Source organism: Pollicipes pollicipes, unplaced genomic scaffold (assembly GCF_011947565.3).
Source record: "Pollicipes pollicipes isolate AB1234 unplaced genomic scaffold, Ppol_2.1 Scaffold_3447;HRSCAF=4054_pilon_pilon_pilon, whole genome shotgun sequence".
NCBI lineage: Eukaryota > Metazoa > Arthropoda > Thecostraca > Pollicipedomorpha > Pollicipedidae > Pollicipes > Pollicipes pollicipes.
Genome location: NW_023596297.1, coordinates 27,893,665 through 27,912,548, shown reverse-complemented (window position 1 = coordinate 27,912,548; position 18,884 = coordinate 27,893,665). Strand labels below are relative to the sequence as shown.

At 58.4% G+C, this 18,884-nt stretch overlaps 1 protein-coding gene across 1 annotated transcript; it reads right to left on the bottom strand.

Moving 5' to 3' along the window:
- Window positions 1-78: 78 nt before the first annotated feature.
- Window positions 79-18,336, bottom strand: LOC119092376 (TBC domain-containing protein kinase-like protein). Its single transcript, XM_037215339.1, has 13 exons — window positions 18,229-18,336; window positions 16,073-16,273; window positions 15,198-15,450; window positions 14,431-14,668; window positions 13,409-13,767; window positions 12,809-12,958; window positions 10,871-11,000; window positions 3,065-3,226; window positions 2,375-2,552; window positions 1,509-1,715; window positions 948-1,109; window positions 617-698; window positions 79-100 (listed from the first exon to the last, which is right to left on the bottom strand). Exons 2-13 carry the CDS (start codon window positions 16,263-16,265, stop codon window positions 79-81), a joined length of 2,136 nt encoding a protein of 711 aa, XP_037071234.1. The 5' UTR covers window positions 16,266-16,273; window positions 18,229-18,336.
- Between the last annotated feature and the right edge of the window lie 548 nt (window positions 18,337-18,884).

Sequence of the window (18,884 nt, the reverse complement as noted above, 5' to 3'; positions counted from 1 at the left end):
GCCGTCGGCGGCCAGCAGCGAGTCGGCCGGCGCGCTCACCGAGTCCGGGAAACAGCCGCGCACGAAGCTGAAGTGGCGCTAAGGAAACGACACTGTCTGTCTGGAACGGTCAGCGCACACGTCCCGCTGTCACTCGTGCCTCTGGGCAGCAAGCAAAAACACAAGGGTGTCCACACCACGCAACACCGCTGGAGCGAAGAAAAATTCGAAGCGTGATGCAAGCGAGAACTGAACACCTGTGGAACCTGTTACTGTGAAGCAGTGATATCGCAAGTACAAACCAAGCAAGAACCCGATGGCGGGAAATGGCATGCTAGAATATCTAACGTGGAAAATGGAATGGCATGACACAATGAAGATTTGAAAACGGCATCCGGTTGGCGATGAGGGCGGCATCATCACGCGCCCAGCCTCACGCCGTCGCCAGCTCCCGACGCTCTCGAAAGGATACTCGTCGGCCGGCCGAACGTCCAGCACGCAGGGCCGGCTGGGCCCGCCGGCGCACTGGAGCAGGTCGGCGACGCTGAGGCGCGGCAGGCGCAACTGGCGCAGCTGGGCCAGCGGCAGCGGCGGGCCGTCCAGATGCCCGCCGCCCTCCCGCCGCTCGGCCGGCGGCGCGTGCTGCCGGTGCAGCACCGAGCGCGGCGCGGCCGCCTGCACCCGCTGCGACTCCGTCACCACCGCCTCGATGTTGATGTCTGCCGGCGAAGGCGGGCGGCCTCAAACCCCGCCCCGCACTCAGCCGAGCGCGGCGGCCGGTCAGCAGTCGCGCCGCCCGATCTCTCAGATGAACGGCACCGCCGCCTACCGCCGTCAAACCGAAGCGACCGGTGGCCCCTGCCGCGCTCGCCGCCGGCGGCGCCTGTCGCATGCACCGGACCGCCTCTCGGCCGCGCGTCACCGCAGCGGCCTCCGCGGCCGGGCGACGGCCGGCCGCCGGGACGTACTCGGCATGTCGGAGAACAGCAGGATGCACTCGTTGAAGCCGAACTGAAGCAGACGGTCGCGCAGCTGCTGCAGGATGGCCACTCCCACACAGAGCGGGAAGCTGGCGTCCTCCAGCAGCAGGGCGTCCCACAGGTGGAAGATCTTGTGCAGCGGGAACACGTCTGCGGCGGGGGGCACATCTACGCGGTCAAGCGCCGGCGGGACTGGCTGGTTGTGTGAACCAATGTGGGGAGGACTATAGAACAATGCGCGTGTTGTATAGATAACATCCAGTGTTATGGAACGGGTGACTACAGGAGAAAGGCAACTGACGCTTTTTAGCGTCGCAAGAAAATCCGACCGCATAACCGTGGGAAAATGTTGCCGAAAGCAATGAATGAGAAACGGCCATTAGCGCGCTGGAGGCGTGGGAAGGAAGGAGTCGTCAACAATGCCCAAATCGGCTCAACCCCACTCACTTCACTCGAATCAGTTGTCCCGTGTGACAACAGCGTCAACAGTGTCTGACAGCAATGTATCGGCACAGCGGTGTCTCGTGACAACAACGCCTCGGTACTGACGCGTGAACATGGTGAGGAACCACGGTATGGCGTAGAGCTCTGGCACGAAGCCGATGCTGTTGAGGTGATGCGCCAGCACCGGGTCGATGAACGCCGTGAGCAGGCTGAACACAGCCAGGTACTCCTGGATCACCGCAGCGTTGTCCTTCAAGAAGAAGTCGTGCAGGTACTTGGCTATGAAGGCCGACAGGCTGGCGTACGCCAGGGCTGGAACAGAGCGAGGCTGAGTTTGCCAGCCGAGATGGCAACTGACCCCTGCAAGAGAAGCCGCGCTGAGAACTCGAGGACAGAGCTCCTGGAGAGTCCAGAAAAGCTGAGAGCTCCAGGGCCCAGATCCCAGAGAGCTGAGAGCTCCAGAATAGAGCCCCAGGAGTGTTACAAGCTCTACGACAGGGCTCCAGGAGAATCCAGGAGATCTGGGAGATCTGGACCGACCTCTAGGAGAGCTTGGAGGTCCGGACCGAGCCCCAGGAGAGTTACGAGCTCTAGGACAGAGTTCCAGGAGAGTCCAGGAGTTCAGAGCTCTAGGACAGAGTTCCAAAAGTCTAGGAGAGTTCAGAGATCCAGAATAGGGCTCCAGTAGAGTCCAGGAGAGCTGGGAGCTCCAGGACAGAGCTCCATGAGAGTCCAGGAGCGCTAGCTCCAGGTCAGAGTGGCGGAAGTTTCGAGCCCAGACGCCACGGTGCTGCGGACCATGCAAAAGTCGGGAGCGAATGCAACCCACGCGCGGTGGCTGTACGCACCACACCTTCAAAGGAACCCAGCATCGCTATTTTGCAGCCAACGCCCTCTTGCAGCTTAGGCACAGCAAAACTCCCACGACCCTACAAAGCCGATGACCTTGACACGGCCACGCGCATCGGTACCTTCGTTATTGAAGTTGAGGTAGACCAGCGGAGCTGCCAGGGAGTCCAGGCCCTGCCAGTACACGTACTGCTTGTGCGTCACCACCCAAGCCTTCAGCACCCGCTGCAGCTTTCGGTGGCCGGCCGGCGACGAGAGGAGCTCGTCGTACTGATGACAGCGGGGAATGTCCACCTCTATCTGTGAACAAGTACCTGGCGTGACGGTCGGATACTTGTACCCGTGGCATTACCTAAAGCGCACAGGAGGATCATGTTAAGGCATTCACGGAGGCATGGAATGACTACTGGGGAATCTGCACACACGCTGACCGCCAGGCCCGTCTGCGGAGGCTACACTGGCAACATCACGGACAAAGGCAGCACGCTGCGGAGTCGGACGAGCAGGACATCTAAGGCAGGGCTCTGGTTGCTTCGTTGAGTACAACCGAATGGCTGCGTTTCATCGCGTACGCCGCATAATCGACCAGCAATTCGGTCGGTGGGTGCGGCCCCCGGTCGACCCACCTGTCGCGGAGTATGCTCCCCTTTTGAACTACCCGCACCGGTACTGCGGCCCCCTACTGACCCAGTCGCCGGTCGGAACGGGGCAACGCCCCCGCCGACCCGTCCGCCGGTGCGGGTACCTCCCTCTTTTGACCCTCCGCCGAGTGACCCCCCCCCCCTCTCCCCCCTCCCTTGCCTTTAACGTACCTGCCGGTCGGTGGGTATGGCCGTCTGTTTGTCGATGGCGTCGTAGCGGCGCTGCACGTGGCCTGAGACCCGCAGCAGGCCGGCCCAGCAGTGCGGCCGATACAGCGGCGGCGTGTCGGTGCGCGCCTCCTCCGCCAGCCGCTCGGCGCCGTACGGGTACTCCTGCGCCGCGCGCCGCGCTCGGGTCAGTGCACCGGGGCGTCAGGCCACCTCGGGTCGGGTCAGGTCACCTCGGGTCAGGTCACATCGCCCGGTCACGCGTGCGATCACGGCTGGCGCGCCAGCAAGCTGGTATGGTGGCGCGCCAGCTTACATGGCCGCCGGGGAGGGGTGGCGTGGCCCGAGGGAGTGAGGTCCACAACAGGCGCGGGAGGACCACGCGCCACGCGGCCACCGAGGCCCTGTGACGCGCGAACTTTTAGGGAATTGTAGTCTCGTGTTGATCCATTGTGACATGGTCACGCAACAGCATTTACACAACACAATGGGGGCGGAAAATGAAAACTTTCGGCAACGCTGAACTCAGTTGGCAGTTTTGGCGAGGGTCACTTTACAGCCGGCGGCCACGTAAATAGACATCCTAAATCCGGGAGCAGAACTAAAGGCAGATGACAAAAATGGAATCACAGGCAGTGTCTAGCGATGTCTAGACAGTTGGTTCCGCAGCCATTGGGTCAACTGGCGGCCGGAAAGCCCAGCCCACACCCGGCCACACCGCGTGGTCAGAGGCGCCCGTCCAGCGGACCAATCAGCTCACGGTGCGCGGGATCCATCATTTTCAGCGTTCCACGGATACGGGTCGATTTTAATGTCCGCTGGTAAACACGGCGTGCGTATTGAAAATGGCATCGCCTCGTACTTCGGCCCGTTATGCTCCAGTTCGAATCCCGTCATTTCCCAGCACTAGCGTTAGGGGTCGCGACGCTCACAGCATGGAGCCTTCAGGCAGCAGCAGACACGTAGGGGCTTTGCATTTTGATTACATAAGGTACGCCTTCCGAGCTGCATAGGCCGCACCCACCGGTGTGTGGGAAGCGAGCGGCGTTCTCAAAAATACCGCTGGAACCCTAAAGAACAGCTGCCACATGAACGTGCAAAAACCTTTAAGAACAATGTGTTGGCGATGCATGTGGCATACAGACTCTGGCATGTTTGTTTGTTCGCAAACTTATCGTCAGTTGACTGGCCTGACCGTACCTCCCACTATCGCACAAACTCCCTCTCACGTGACGACGGTAGCAAGAAGGGACGGAGGCCACCCTAGAATGCCTCCTTATCTGAGCGTCAACACGACGGCATTTGTTTCGCGACGCTTTATGATGTCGTTTATCTTCCACACTACGAATTGCAGAACATCTGCTGAAACTCCCACCTTCCCAAATGACGACGCGCTTCAAACGCGCACCAAGGGTGTTCTAAATCGAGGCGGCATTCGCACGATCCCATCGGTGTTTTACGACAGAACATCGGTGGCGTATTGCCTCAGAAATCTGTGTATCTGTGCTGCAACGCAGCGCGGTCTTTGACCTTATCTCGGTGATCAGAAGTGTCGGACGGGCCGGCGCCAGCAGTGAGGTCTGTGCCGCCGTTCGGAGCGCCTGGCAGCGGTGGTCGGCACTGACGACGGCCGTTACCTCCAACACTACCGGCATCCACATCATGCTGGGCTTTGTGCTGCAATGCATCTTGCTAGGTGAGGCATCAGTCAAATAAATCGTTTGGGGTGTTCAAGTTTTGTTCGATGTCCGAACCGGCGCAGGAACGTTCATACATGTGCCTTATCGCTGCGTATGTCCGAACCGGCGCAGGAACGGTCATACATGTGCCCTATCGCTGCGCGGCTGGGCATATTTTGATTCAGATCTCAGCAGGTATTCGCCGAAATCGCAGAATGGATCCCGACCTATCAGACCATCTCAGAGCCGCCTGCCAACACTAGTGACGTCCCGGCCATCCCAGTTGTCGTCGGTGAAGAGGCTATGCCCATCACCGACATCTGACAGCCGGTGTCCTGGTGAACATCAGGATACGCACTCCATACGCCGACGTTAAAGCAGGCAGTGTTTTTGTCGATCGACGGTCTGCGTGCGTGGTCTGTGGTCTGCGTGCGCCGGCCCGCGTCTGCGCCAGGCTCGGTCTGGCGGGTCTGGCCTGAGTCGACCCGCGGCACCAGCGACGGCTGCTGGCGGTCACGGGCGGACGGCACGCCAATGCGCCAGGACCAGGCCGAGTCCGGCCTGATGGGCGACGTCCGTCAGACGTCCGACCACGGCCGGTGCCGGCGGCAGCGGTGGCGCTCCGTGGAGTCTCCAGCCGCCGGCGAGTGTGGCAGTCCCGGTTCAGCACCGCAGCAGGCAGTTCAAATGCTGACTACCAATACCGGTGTTGCCTCGGGCCCTGATTGCGAGCAGCACTGCAAGTTTATTCCAGTCTCGAGAACTTGCTCGGCGTTTTTGTTCCTTAAGGCTTGATTCCGGCATCGACCCAAAGGCTTGATTCCGGCATCGACCCAAGTGGATTCCGTGCTAAAGCAGATTTGGATATAATGAGGCTACGGGAGGGCAGGACTTACATGAGCACGCTTGAATTACGCTTAGCTCAACGGGGACGCACTTCGACAGTCAAATTTATTTCACCGTAACTAAATGTCGTTGATTACGTGTTCAGTTGCGAATCCTTCTCGCATTAGACCCAAGTCTGCCACAATTCCCTTGAAGCAACTGTAGTGCCCATCACAGCTTGTAGGCAGCAGACGCCGCGCATCCAGCTCACGCACGCTATCTGCGTCTGGCGGTGGGCGCCCGGCGGCCGCCCGTGTGCCAAGATCCGCAGAGCGGGTCCTGATCCGACAGGACATCTGGACAAGGATCAGTATTAATCCGGGATGGAACGTCTCTCTTGACGCAGAACTCTGTGGAATCTCGTATCTTGGGGGGATCCTTCCAAAAACCCTGCAGCCGGATCCTGATTCTTTTGATTTCTAAAGGTCTTCGGACAACAACGCCAGTCAGATTCTAGAGAAATACGTATTAAAAATGCATATTCGGAATGCACATTTAGACCCCTGATTCACCGCATATCCGCAGCGGCCGGCCGTGCCTCTGTGGAGCCCGAATCACTCCGCCAGCGCCGGGACGGTCAGCTCGGGCCGGCCGGCTCTGCCGCCGTGGCTCTGCTCGGGCCGCCGCCTGCCCTCAGGCGCCAGTGTCCGGGCCGGCCGGCTCTGCCGCCGCGGCCGTGCTCGGGCCGCCGCCCGCCCTCACGCGCCGGCCCGCATCGCCGCAGGTGTCCTCTCCCTGCTGGCGCTCGGCTGCATACAGATCAGCGCGGCACGAAAGTCGCACCGGCACACATTCGGCTCCATGATTCGGCAGTACGTGGCGCAGAAGGCCCTGCGCCTGGCCGCCCGCTACATGCGACGCAGGTTCGACAACGACACCAAACGGTTCATGCAGGTGAGAGCGTGGCGGCTCACAACGGCCTCGTCCGCAGTGCACATCACTTGACTGATATTAAACCCTTCTCAGGACGCAGTAAAATATGCGACTGAAATAATGAAAACACGATAAGACAAAGCATTAGTCATACAAAACTGTCATATCTCCGTGATGTAACAAAACTTCGTTCGCAGTGTCCGATGGTCTGTCTGTAGTGTCATGAGGAGACGCTGCGGTGTCCGGTGGTCTGCCCGCAGTATCAGGAGGAGACGCCGTAGTGTCCCGTGGTCTGTCCGCAGTGTCAGGAGGAGACGCTGATGGAGCGTGTGAAGGCCAGCCGGGACACGCCGTACGGCCGCGACCACGGCTTCGCCGACATCCACAACCTAGCGGAGTTCCGCGTCGCCCACCCGCCGACTGAGTACGCCCACTACGCCGACTACGTTCAGCGGCTGGCGGACGGCGAGCCCAACGTCCTCTTCACGGACAAGCTGCGCTCGCTGGCCTGCACTTCGGGCACCTCGGGCGGCAGCAAGCTGATGCCGGTCAGTCAGGGCCTGGTGCTCAACCTGGTGGGCGGCGTGCTGGTGCTGTGGGAGCGGCAGCTGGCCGCCTTCCCGGGCGCCGGCCGGCTGCAGCGCCAGATGCGGCCGTTCGTGGCCCCGCGCTGGCGCTACTCGAGCGGGGGTCTGCCGATCGGGCCCGCCTCGGTGGCGCCACCCGGCCAGCGCGACGGCCGCGAGCACACGCAGTTTCTGTACAGCGCGCCGCCCGAGGTTAACCAGATCGGCTCAGAGGCGGACGCCGTGTACGTGCACCTGCTGTTCGGCCTGCTGGACCAGCAGCTGGGCGCCATCGAGGCCAACTTCGCGTCGTTCGTGTACGCCGTGTTTCGCGGCGCTGGAGCGCGACTGGCCGCGGCTGGTGCGCGACATCGATGTCCGGCCGGCTCGGCGCCGACGTGCGCGTGCCGGCGGCCGTGCGCGCCGCCTGCGACGCGGCGCTGCGGCCGGACCCGGCGCGCGCCGCCGAGCTGCGCCGCGTGTTCGGCGCCGGCTTCGCCGACGTGGCGCGCCGCGTCTGGCCGCACCTCAACTTCATCACGACCGTGACGTCGGGCTCGATGCGGCTGTACGAGCGGCGGCTGCGGCAGCGCTACACGGGCGAGGTGCCCATCTACAGCGCGCTCTACGCCGCCACCGAGGGCCTGCTCGGGGTCAACCTCTGGCCGGAGCGGCAGCCGCCCGGCTACGTGCTGCACCCGCGCGCCATGCTGTTCGAGTTTGTGGAGACGAGCGGCGACGGCCGGCCGCTGCTGGCCTCCGAGCTGCGGCCGGGTGGCGAGTACGAGCTGCTCGTCACCACCAGGGCCGGCTTCTACCGCTTCCCGCATCGGAGACGTCGTCCGGGTGGCCTCGTTCTACAACGGCGCGCCTGTGGTCGAGTTTCTGTACAGGTATCCGGACAGCTGTCCTGTTGCTCCGCATCAGTAGTACGGAGGGTAGTGCGCCGCACGCATGGCTGTGTGGCCAGCAGCCCGTCTTGGGCACAGCATGGCGACATACGCAATGCATCATGTTAAGTGGTTGACTGCTGGTTGGTCGCGATGTCCATATCTTACCGTTCACCGTGGCTGCATGCCAGCAAGACGACTATCAGTGCTGAACGACCGGTCTGATCTGTCACCAATCCTTGACAAACCATATTCGAAGGCGCACATCGACACGGTGTTTTGGGCGTGCCTCTGGAGTATAGCGCCCGACTCCTCTCTTGCTCGTGCTCCAGGAAAGGCCAGTTGCTGGATGTGCACTCGGAGAAGATGTCGGAGGAGGCCCTGTACGCGGCGCTGCGGGCGGCGGCCGCCGGCTGGCGCGCCGCCCTCGTCGACTACACGACGGCCGAGAGCGTGCTGCTGCCGGCGTCGGCCGCCGGGCCGCCCCACTACCTGGTCTTCCTCGAGCTGGACGGGCCGGCGCTGTCGGAGGCCGAGGCGCGACAGGTGGGCGGCGCAGTGTTGCTCTCGTTCGTGGCTGGCTCGTGCGGCGCCGCCGGCTCCAGGCGTGCGCCGCCCTCAGCGGTCCCATCACGCCGCGTCGTGCTGTCCCAATCCTCCCCGTCGGCGAGCGAGCGTCCGGCAGTCACTAGGCCTGTCCGAGTACGACTGTGCTGGGAAACACAGATCCCCACTGAAGCGGGGGGACCTGCCGCCACCCCTGGGCCGGGGGCGGTGGGCTCCGCCTCGGCCCCACAGCCGCGACCCGCCCGTCGGACCGTCGCGAGCCTGCCGCCGCCCTCTCTGACCGCCCTCTCGCTCCGGCAGCTGGACGACGCCCTGTGTGAGCGGCACGAGGTGTACCGCTCGTTCCGCACGAAGGGCGCCATCGGGCCGGCGCGGCCCGTCTGCCTGCGGCCGGGCGCCTTCGAGCGGCTGCGCCAGCACGTGCTGGCCGGTTCCGACACCAGCCCGCTGCAGTTCAAGGTGCCGCGCGTGCTGCGCGACGAGCGGCTGGTGCAGTTGCTGCTGCGGCAGGCTGGGGGCGGCGCCGGACCCGGACTGGATGCCGTGGACTACGACGGACCGGCCATCAAAGTTTAGACCCGATCGGCCGGCGCGTTGGCCCCGCACCGCGGTGCAGTGGACGAGAGCCGGCAGCGCGCCAGCCCGGCGCCCAGCGCCCAGCAGCCCAGCGCCAGGCATTGCCGGCGCTGGGGCGGCGAGTGACCGATGAATAGCCGCCAGCCAGCGGACGGTTTGAGACGCGAGGTGTCGCCCTGGCACGGCGGCTACTCCCGCGAGGGGTGCCACCTGAATGATGACGGTGTCAAGCTCAGGGGATGATGTGAATACATGTGTATCATCCGCGCTGGCGGCAGTCATCTGGGTTCAGAGCCTCGCCTTGTTGCAGCAGCACCCTCCCTTCGGCGTTCGGGTTATCGGTGTTGTAATTGCAGTCAGGATGGTTGCAATCGACCTGACAGTGGCATGTTTGGATGCATGCTGTTATCACATTGAAGTAAACAAGCAACGCAACCCCGAGGCATTTCTCTACGAAATCGTTTAGCCGACATTTATACACGATGACAGCCGCAGTAGTGCGCTTAAGCCTCTACGGTTCAATCCTCGCCATGCCGGAAATATTTGCATGCGCGCGGTAGGCGGAGAGATACACAATGCCCGTCGGTATTTGGCCGCTAAGTAAAAGCCAGGAAAGAAAAACTAGACGACGGCTTGATATTTCACGCATTCGTGATATTCGGTTTTCTCTCTAGGACAAGCGAATGTTTCACATATTGCCAATGAAACACATGGGAACGGCACGCCAAGCACTGTCCTGCCGCAGCAAACACGAAACCTGGAGGTGGACTGCACAAATTCGCGACCTTGATTAAAAGTGACACGAAACAATTGTCTAGGGTCCATCTAAGGTTAACTTCATCATACATCAGCGACCGTGTTTGACCTTGACAACACAACTGGCCTAACTGGGGCGATGCCTGCTCAAAGCTTGTTTTTACCGATTAGCACACCGATTGCACAATTATGCATACCAACTAGTTACCGCGAAACAATAAAACAATTTACAACAATAAAACAATATCTTAGACCTATACAGCCCAACGTGATTTCAGGCATGACGCCCTGCTTAAAAATAGACTATTCGTGGCCTAAATCAAAACGGTAGCTCAAAATGCGCACTGAGAGTGTCACTAGCTGTGTCAAGTATAACGAGGCACCGTTCACAGGTTTCCGTGGCCCAGGCTGGCAAGGTGGGAGCCGTCGCGCGGTGAGAGTCATGTGTTCCCGGGGGATCGAGGGATCCTCGCCGTGCAGGTGAGGGATCAGCAGGTGTACGGCCGACCCCGCCATTATATAACCTGTCAGCTATGGAATGTAATTTACGCGGTCAGGGATTACGTTCGCCATAGCTTAGTCCGGGTTCGTGCAAAACTTATATAAACTGGCCATGTAAAGATAGTATCTTAGCTGGCTTAGACAGAATCTGATGACTCCGCAAGTATTTTGTTGTGCGGCTCGGATTGCGATGCGATTCGGAATCCTTACCGACACATCCCGCTGAGATTCCAATCATTCCTTCTGAAGAACGTGGAATTGTAATTACTCCAACTAACGTGAGATTGTCATTACTTCCATCGATTCACACCACCTCACATTACACTTCACATCGCACTTCACATCACCCTACACCACACCTCACCTCACTTAACATTACCTCGCATCCCATCACAACCACATAAAGCCATTTCTCTCGCAGCAACCCAACTAACCCCGCCATCGCCCGAGGCAAACAGCTCCGGCCGCGGGAGGGGGGGGGGGGGGGGGGCACCGACAGCCGCTGCCCGGTCTGACCTGCGTGAGCCGGCTGAAGAGCGTGACGCGGTGCAGCTGGTACTCAATGTCGGCCTCTCGGATCACCAGCGGCAGCCGGGCCGTGTCGCACAGCTCCATCTGGCTCTGGCTGTGCAGCATGGGGCCCGACCTGCGCCACAGGCCCGGTCAGCGCTCACTGGCCTGTCGCGGTCGTACGCACCGGCGCCGTGGGGGGAGGGGAGGGGACACTGCTCGCCAGACTCGCTGGCCCGACTGGGAAGGACGCGGCGCACCGCAGGCAGGTGGCCGGCGGGAGAGGTGCCGTTACACACACACGGATCAGCAGGGACGACCATAGATCACACCACGTACGCGAGGAAAACAGACGCCCGGCGAAGTCGTGAACCCATGGGCTCGCTTCCAAGTGTGTACGCGACGAATGTATGAGAGCTGGCCCTTTGCTAAGCTGCACCATGGTGCAGCTTAGCGAAGGACCAGTTTTCCATATATTCGTCACGTACATCTTTTTTAAAAAAGTGTCGTTCTACCCTGTGGTGCGAATATCATTTTTCTAGCCGTTGTCTCTCTAGGGCGGTTCCTACTTATATATAGCATTGGGAAAGCCCTGGCGAGCCCAATGCTATGTCATTTTACCGAGAAGCGAGATTTGTTTCTTCACCCGTATTTAATCGCGTTGGACAGGAGCTTTTGCCAAACCATGTCGACAGTCGATGCACCGCCCAATACGACTTAAAGCCACCATCACACTCCCCCCCCCCCCCCCCCCCCAGCACTGCCACCGGCAGCTGTCAACCACGCGGTTGGCAATTGGTAAAGACAAACAAACGGCATCATCACATCCGGTTACACCGCATCCCGCCGCCGGCAGATGGTCCACGGCTCAGCCGGCGGCGGCTGCCGGCGACCGTAGACGGACGCTAGCGCGGCGAATGCCACGCTCAAGAGTAACGTGTTGGTACGTCCTCAGCGCTAGGGGCGCTCCACACTGGGCAGCGGGAGTCTGTCAGGCGCACGGGACTACGTCGTTAATGCTCGGATCAAATTTTAAAAGCGTTCGAGATTAAGATCAAATGCGGGCAAGTGATGAAAGAATTGCAGATGCAGCGAACGGGACCGTTATGGTATATCCTTTTTTCCCTTTAATCTGTTTTGATTTAAAAGTTGTGAAACCCATGTCAATTCGTGTCACGTCTTGATAACAAGCCCAGCTATTGCTTGAAAACCGTTCGCAGTGCGACATCGCTGTTCTACCTTTATGTTGTGATTTGAACCTCATCCGAAGTGGCGCCTATCAAATGTAATAGCATGGAACAACATATGACCTCACTCCCAGCGATAATCCTGACGATAATCAGTCGGGCGCACCGACGGCATTGATCGTATGGCATCTGAGGCAGCACAAGGTGGCAAGCTCCGACTTGAACCAGTTTTGACCAGTACCGACCTTAAAGATCTTCAACGAGAAAACTATTAACTACGAGAACCTATACTAACTATAAAACTGTACTAACTACGAGAAAACTAAACTAAAAACGGTGCGGGCGGAGTGGTGTAGACGATGTCCGACACCCCACTGATTTTTACAATATGCTGCGAGCCATCGGTTATTGGATTGGCAGGGCGGAGGTCGTTGATGAAGGCTTCTCAGGCACATAACGAGCTCCGTGGACGTAGCCTATGCCACCCACATGATGTGCGCCCGCAAGGTGCCCCTGTGCTAAACAAATATGTGGGATGGACGTACTGGACATTGCTGACACGCGCCGGGAGGGTGGCAGGGGAGGGGGCTCAACAGTATGATCGGCACTCACTACCCCCGATCCTCGCAGCACGAAGTGCAGGAGGGTGGCGGCGGCAGTGAGTCCGCACCGGTACAGCCGTGCAGCCCCAGCAGCCTCAGCTAGGAGTGGGGCAGGGGGGGAGGAGGGGCAGCGACAGGGCCGGCCGCCGCCTCACCGTTTCTCTAGCAGGGGGTAGAAGGCGGCCGGCGAGACGTCGCGCAGCCTGGTGAGCAGCGGACCCAGCGGCAGCGCCGCCACCGCCGGGTCGTACAGCGTGTCCCGATCGCGACGCACGCCGAATGTCTCGCCCTCCAGCGTCACCAGGCTGGACGAGCCGGGCACGACGGCGGCCACGTCATGGGACGAACAGGGCACGATGTGACCGTGACACAGGCAGGTCCACCGACTGAAAAGGCGGAACCTACCAAGCTGCAAGGAGACCACTGACCTGCAGCAGGAATGTCACTGCATTGCAGCGGGGGTCGATTTCGCAAACCGAAACGTAGTGTAAAACGGAGCGGCAACCATGGCCAGCACAAGATGCGCGGACACGCCGCCGCCATGCTTATTCGGTATCCCCCGGCTGCTGACGCACGTCAGTAATGAAATCAAGCGTCAGCGTCATTGCCAGCACGCGTGCATTCATCTCCGTGCGCGAAAATAAAAGCGGTTAATGCCAGCGCGGGTGGCGCACAGAGGACAAAACCCAGAGCTCATGTTTATCGGTCACGGCCAACGCGCGGCGAGTGCCACGGCCGGCCCGTCGCCGTCTTACTTGGGCACGGTCAGTATGGGTGGCTTCGCCTTGACCCGGCCCTGGTTGCGCAGCTCGGCCTCCAGGTCGCCGCCGGCCAGCCTCCACAGGTGGTAGACCTCGTGAAGGGAGCGGGTGCGCAGGTGTGTCTCCACACCGCCGGCGCCGGCCGGCTCGGGGCCGCCGCCCGGCGCCGTGCCGCCACCGTCGGCCGGAGCCTCTCGCGTCATCAGAGGGAACGGCTGCAGGACGTGGCTGAGCGGCGGCGGCGACCGGCCGGCCAGCGCCCGGTGCTGCAGCAGCTCGGCCACCGACGGCCGCCGGACGGGGTCGGCCGTCAGGCAGAGCCGGATCAGCTCAGCCACCTCGGCCGGCAGCGCCTGCCCGCACGGACGAGCGCGTCATCTTCCGCGCCGCCGTCTACATGCATCATCGTCTTCTGCTCCGCCATCGGCATGCTGATTGCCCCGGCTACATGCATCGGCAGCGGTCACCAGAGAGCGATCGGCTCTCTGCGCACACGGCGTTCTCGGAAATGTGGAGCATGCGCCGTATAGTGAGTGCAGCGTGTACTGCCCTCTATGGTGCCGTCCATGCATTTATGGTACATTGTCGCGCCGATAGGGGGACGCTAGTGAGCAGCCCGAGCCGCTGTGCACTCCTTGTGTCCGATCCCGGCCCGCTGGCCACACTGGAATCGGTTACTCTGTGTCTTCGAACATCGGCACTTTAAACTTGTCCTAAACTATAGCTCAAATCAGGGCATACGTCAAAGCATTGCAGTGACATGCATTGGTGCGAGATGTGTAGCAAATATTCGTGATATCAGTATTCCGGGCCCACAGTTTCACCCGAAGCCCATCACGGCCTACAGTCTCATCGCAGCCCACCGCGGCCCGCAGTTTCACTCGAAGCCCGCCCCGGCCCAGTCTCACCAGATCTCCCCGGTTTTCAGTCTCACCGGGAGCCCGCCACGGCTCACAGTCTCACGCGGAGCCCGCCTGGCCCAGTCTCACTGGAGCCCGCCCGGCCCTCAGTCTCACCCGGAGGGCGTCCTGGGCGCCGGCCTCGTCGGCCAGCTCCGCGAGCACGTCGTCGCAGCGCATCAGCCGGAAGAGCCGTGTCACCAGCTGGGCCACGTCACGGCCGTCCCAGGGCCCGGCTCCGAGTGCGGCGCGCGCCAGCACCATGCCCGCCGACCAGACGTCGCTCTTGGCGCCGCTGCGGAACTCCGTCGTCAGGCCGGAGGCGACCACCTCCGGCGCCAGGAACGCCACGTCCCTGCCGCGCACGGGCGGCCACGTCCACACGGGGAGGCGAACGGGAGCCGGGTGCGGGGTGGGCGAGCAGTGCGCTGGGTGCTCAACGGGGACCACGCGATGTGCCCCACAACGGGGCAGCTATCGCGGACATTGTCATGGAAGTGACGTAGCCGTCGCTGCCGTCGAAACTGTCAAACGGCTGGTCAGGAGACAACACGTCATGCGCGAGCGTGATCTGGCTGGTGGTCACCATCAGCAAGTCCGTCTTTCGAGACCAGGCAGAGCGGCGCGCGCCTAATACAAACCAACTCATCTAAGGGTATGAAGTTCAGCGACAAGGGCACGGCAGCGCATCCAGTGCAGCGACTGCTTTCCGTAGATCTAGGCACCATCGCCCGCGACATGGCTACATGGACGCTTTCCCAGTGGCGGACACAGAACACAGCGACGCCTCGAGAGCTGCCTCCCGGCTGCCTCAGCTGTCCTGGACGCGTTTGCTGCTGGCAGCGAGGCGCGCCGGGCCGGGCGCCACGAGCTCGGAGTCTCACCCGATCGGGAACGAGACGAGCTCGCCGTCGCGCGTCATGTAGTAGAGGCCGTACTGGGCGAGGCGGACGGCGCCGCTCCCATCCAGCCGCACCGAGTCGGGCGTCAGGTTGCGCACCACCACGTGCCGCTGGTGCAGGTAGTGCAGCGCGTGCAGCAGCTGCCAGGCCAGCGTCGGGACGGCCGGCGGGGCGCCCTCGACCAGCGTCTGCGCCAGCGAGCGGGGGTAGTGCTCCGACACCACCATCAGACGCTCTGCCGGCGAGGGGGACGGTCGGTAGCACTAGGAAATGTCAAGCCGGGGGAGGGGAGCATCAGCACCGCCGTCAGCTGCTCTGCCAGGGAAAAGGGGGCATCAGCACCACCATCAGCTGCTGTGCCAGGGGAGAGGGAGCATTAGCGGCACCCTAGCACGCCCTACCATGGGAGAGGGAGCATCAGCACCGCCATCAGCTGCCCTGCCACGGGATAGCGGGCATCAGTATCACCATCACCTGCTGTGCCAGGGGAGAGTAAGGGGCACCACCACCTGATAGCCCTGATGCACTGCAATGGGCGTTAAAATATATTTGCGTTGATTTGCAGGAGCTGCGACTGTGGTTAGGTCATGTTCATATGGTACAACATGGGATTGTTTCTTGCGCAGTAAATAGGCTTCATAAAAACTTGCCCCTGATGTACGTTGACACGTTTGTGGATAAGCCCACATCTGCGTGGGCTCATCCACAACCACCGAAAGAAGCTGACAGAACAGCACATCATCATCAGTCATCACTAATATCCCCATACATTTATGTAAGTATGACATATTTAGCCTGCCTTTAGAGTCTACACTGCTAAAAGAACGAAAGTGACGGGTCAGGCGCCGCACTCTTACCATGCTTTCCCCGAGTAATGTCAACATATTGACATATATTGGGATGCCTGAGGGTTTTCAAATATTGAAATTCGCCCAGGATTTGAATGGAATTGGGGGTTAGTGGAAGTCCATTCATCCCACATGACTCATTGGGATGAGCCGAGGCAAAGAAAGTGCTGACTCCGAGTCCAGCATCGTTCATTTGCTCCATGTTGACACCTGAAACCAGGAAAAAATCACGTAAGGAAAACACATTCAGTACATTAGTTGCGACAAAGCACAGGGCATCAGACCAACTTGTAGTTTCCCTTTGTGGAGCCAGGTCCCGGACCTAGCTCCAAAGAATGGAACTACAACAAATGTTGTGTCACATGAGTACAAGTACTACAAAAAGAACAGATTTGTCCGGTTGTATTAACTATGCCATGCCGCAAAGCCGAAGTAACGTAAGGGCTCTCAACCCCGGTGGTTGCACACGCCCAATAACAAAATATCCTAAGTAGCTGATGCTGCCCGCAATATGATCATTTCCAATACATCCATGTCCAACAGGGGTTTTGTTTCCTCACCTGTGAGAAAAGAGGGACTGGGCAGACTACGCAGCTATTCCATATGGTAGATCGGCTAGATTCATGTGCAGAAAGTGGCAATAGATAGCTTGTGACATCAGTTATCTCATGTAAATATGTGCCAGATTAGAGTAAATGGAGATAAGCACAAGCAACTTTTATTAGTCAAACCAAGTCAAAAGGAAACAATTAGAAAAGTTCTCTCTTTTCCCTGAATTCAGAGCAATGTGAGCTGTGATGCAAGGAGGGCTGCAGTTTTCTATTCAATTGTATAGCTCCAGCTACCCCAACTTTTAAGAGAAAAGTGGGTCAAACACAGGGAAAAAACATGCTCCTATGAGGTTGTGATATATTAAGTCAGTGATCTCAGCTTGGTCTTTGTTTACTCTTCCTTCAATTCATGTTTTAGCTGACTGATGTACAAACCAAAGGCATGAGTGGCAGTAAGGCAGTAAAGATAACGTGGAAGAAAAATAGCTGCCTGGACCCCACTGCACTATGTGTCAGGGGGTATCTTCACACACTTTGCATGAAGGGGCCTCAGATGTGCCCCAGAATGACCTGCTCCAGGTTAAGTTGACTTCAGCTGCATAATCTATGCCAAGGTTTGCAACTGGGTATGGCAATGAATTGCTGGAGGTGCATTGTATTGTTTCTAATACAGTTCAGGTAAAAACTACATATGTACCTATATCATTTCTCACACCAGACATATGCTGTTTCCTTCAACCTTTAGAAATACATTCAAGTGAATAAAAGGTAAAAATACTAGCAACTATATTTCTCAAAATGACATTTTGATATTAAGCAGAAATGGTACTGCTTGCCACACCATTAAGTGGTACCACTTGCCACACCATTAAGTACTCTCTCAGTACATGTCTCCATGAGAAGTGACTTTGTCATGTAGACCTGATAATGTGATGTGTTAAATCAATCAAACATTGGTCACATATAGCTCAAAAATTATTTTAAGATCATGATGGGCCAAATTGGCAATCATCTTTTTTTACATGATTGAATTTTGAATGTGACAATACAGGAAGACAAAGAATACTTAAGGCACTCAATTACCTTTCTTATCCTTAAAAAAAATATATGTGTGCCAACAACCTTCCAGCCAGACACAGAAAAAACAGCCTTTCTGAAACTGCAGTAAAGAAACCATAAAAAGACCTTACAAAAATTAACATTTTTCATGCAGAGTGATTTGTATACAAAAGTTTTGGATGTCTCATGATCACATTCCATGTCAAAAACTCTATCTACTACTAACCCAGTAAAGCAAAGCCAACAGTACATAGTTAATTTGCTGTGGTACAGCATCTTGTTTTTCTCTTTGGCCTTATATGTGTTCATGGCATAGTAGGCCACATGCACGTGCACCAAGCACGTGCTGTTCCCTGGCCAAAAATTGGTTTGCAAATACAGTATGATGCCTTAGCTAGCAGAACTACTTTACTGCACTGGAAGGAACAGCGTCTTTGGATATGAAACAAGCTCTGGCTTGGCAAGACTTCGATCATAGGCCCAACCTCGTACAACATTTGACAAAAACATAGAATGCCACGATCACCCCAAGTTACCACACGTAAGGTTACTTACTCGAGTAGGCAACAGCGTATGTAGGTTAGCGTGCGGTTAAGGTACGATGCATAAACTACACGACAGCGCACAGCTCATCGCCGCTTTCACGTGAACGGCGAATTACCCCAACCGGTACAAACGGTGCAGTATGTGAACATGCACCGAATCCAGAAAGCATCAGAAATGGCACAAGTGCGCAACGAACAGTGATCTGTGAGCTGTTCGCAATTGCGTGCCCTGGATCCATTCAGCTGATAAAATGAAGTAATTGGTTAAAGGCGTTTTATTTGCGAAGCTGATTGACTACTGGTTACCTCCGTTTACAATAGGAGCACACCAGCTCACGGCAGGGGACAAGTAGGCTGCCCGCTGCGGGACGTGCGAATTTTTTAATTCGGCATCACGTATCACCATCAGTAGTGGAAGTTTAGTCTAATGTTATTATCACATGGACGAATGAATTGTGCGCTATTTCGGGTGCAGCCGAAACTGATTTCAGATCAACCAAATCTGTGTTGAGTTGGTGTGGAGTTGTTTCCTGCCTAATTCTGTTGCGAGGTGACTGCTGGAGTCGGAGTCGGGTAAACTGAGTCACCGGTCATCAAGTGCCTCGATCCAGATAAGTGGAAAAGGTCACGAACCCAAAGGGTCGCGTTTGTTTGGGCTCCGGAGCC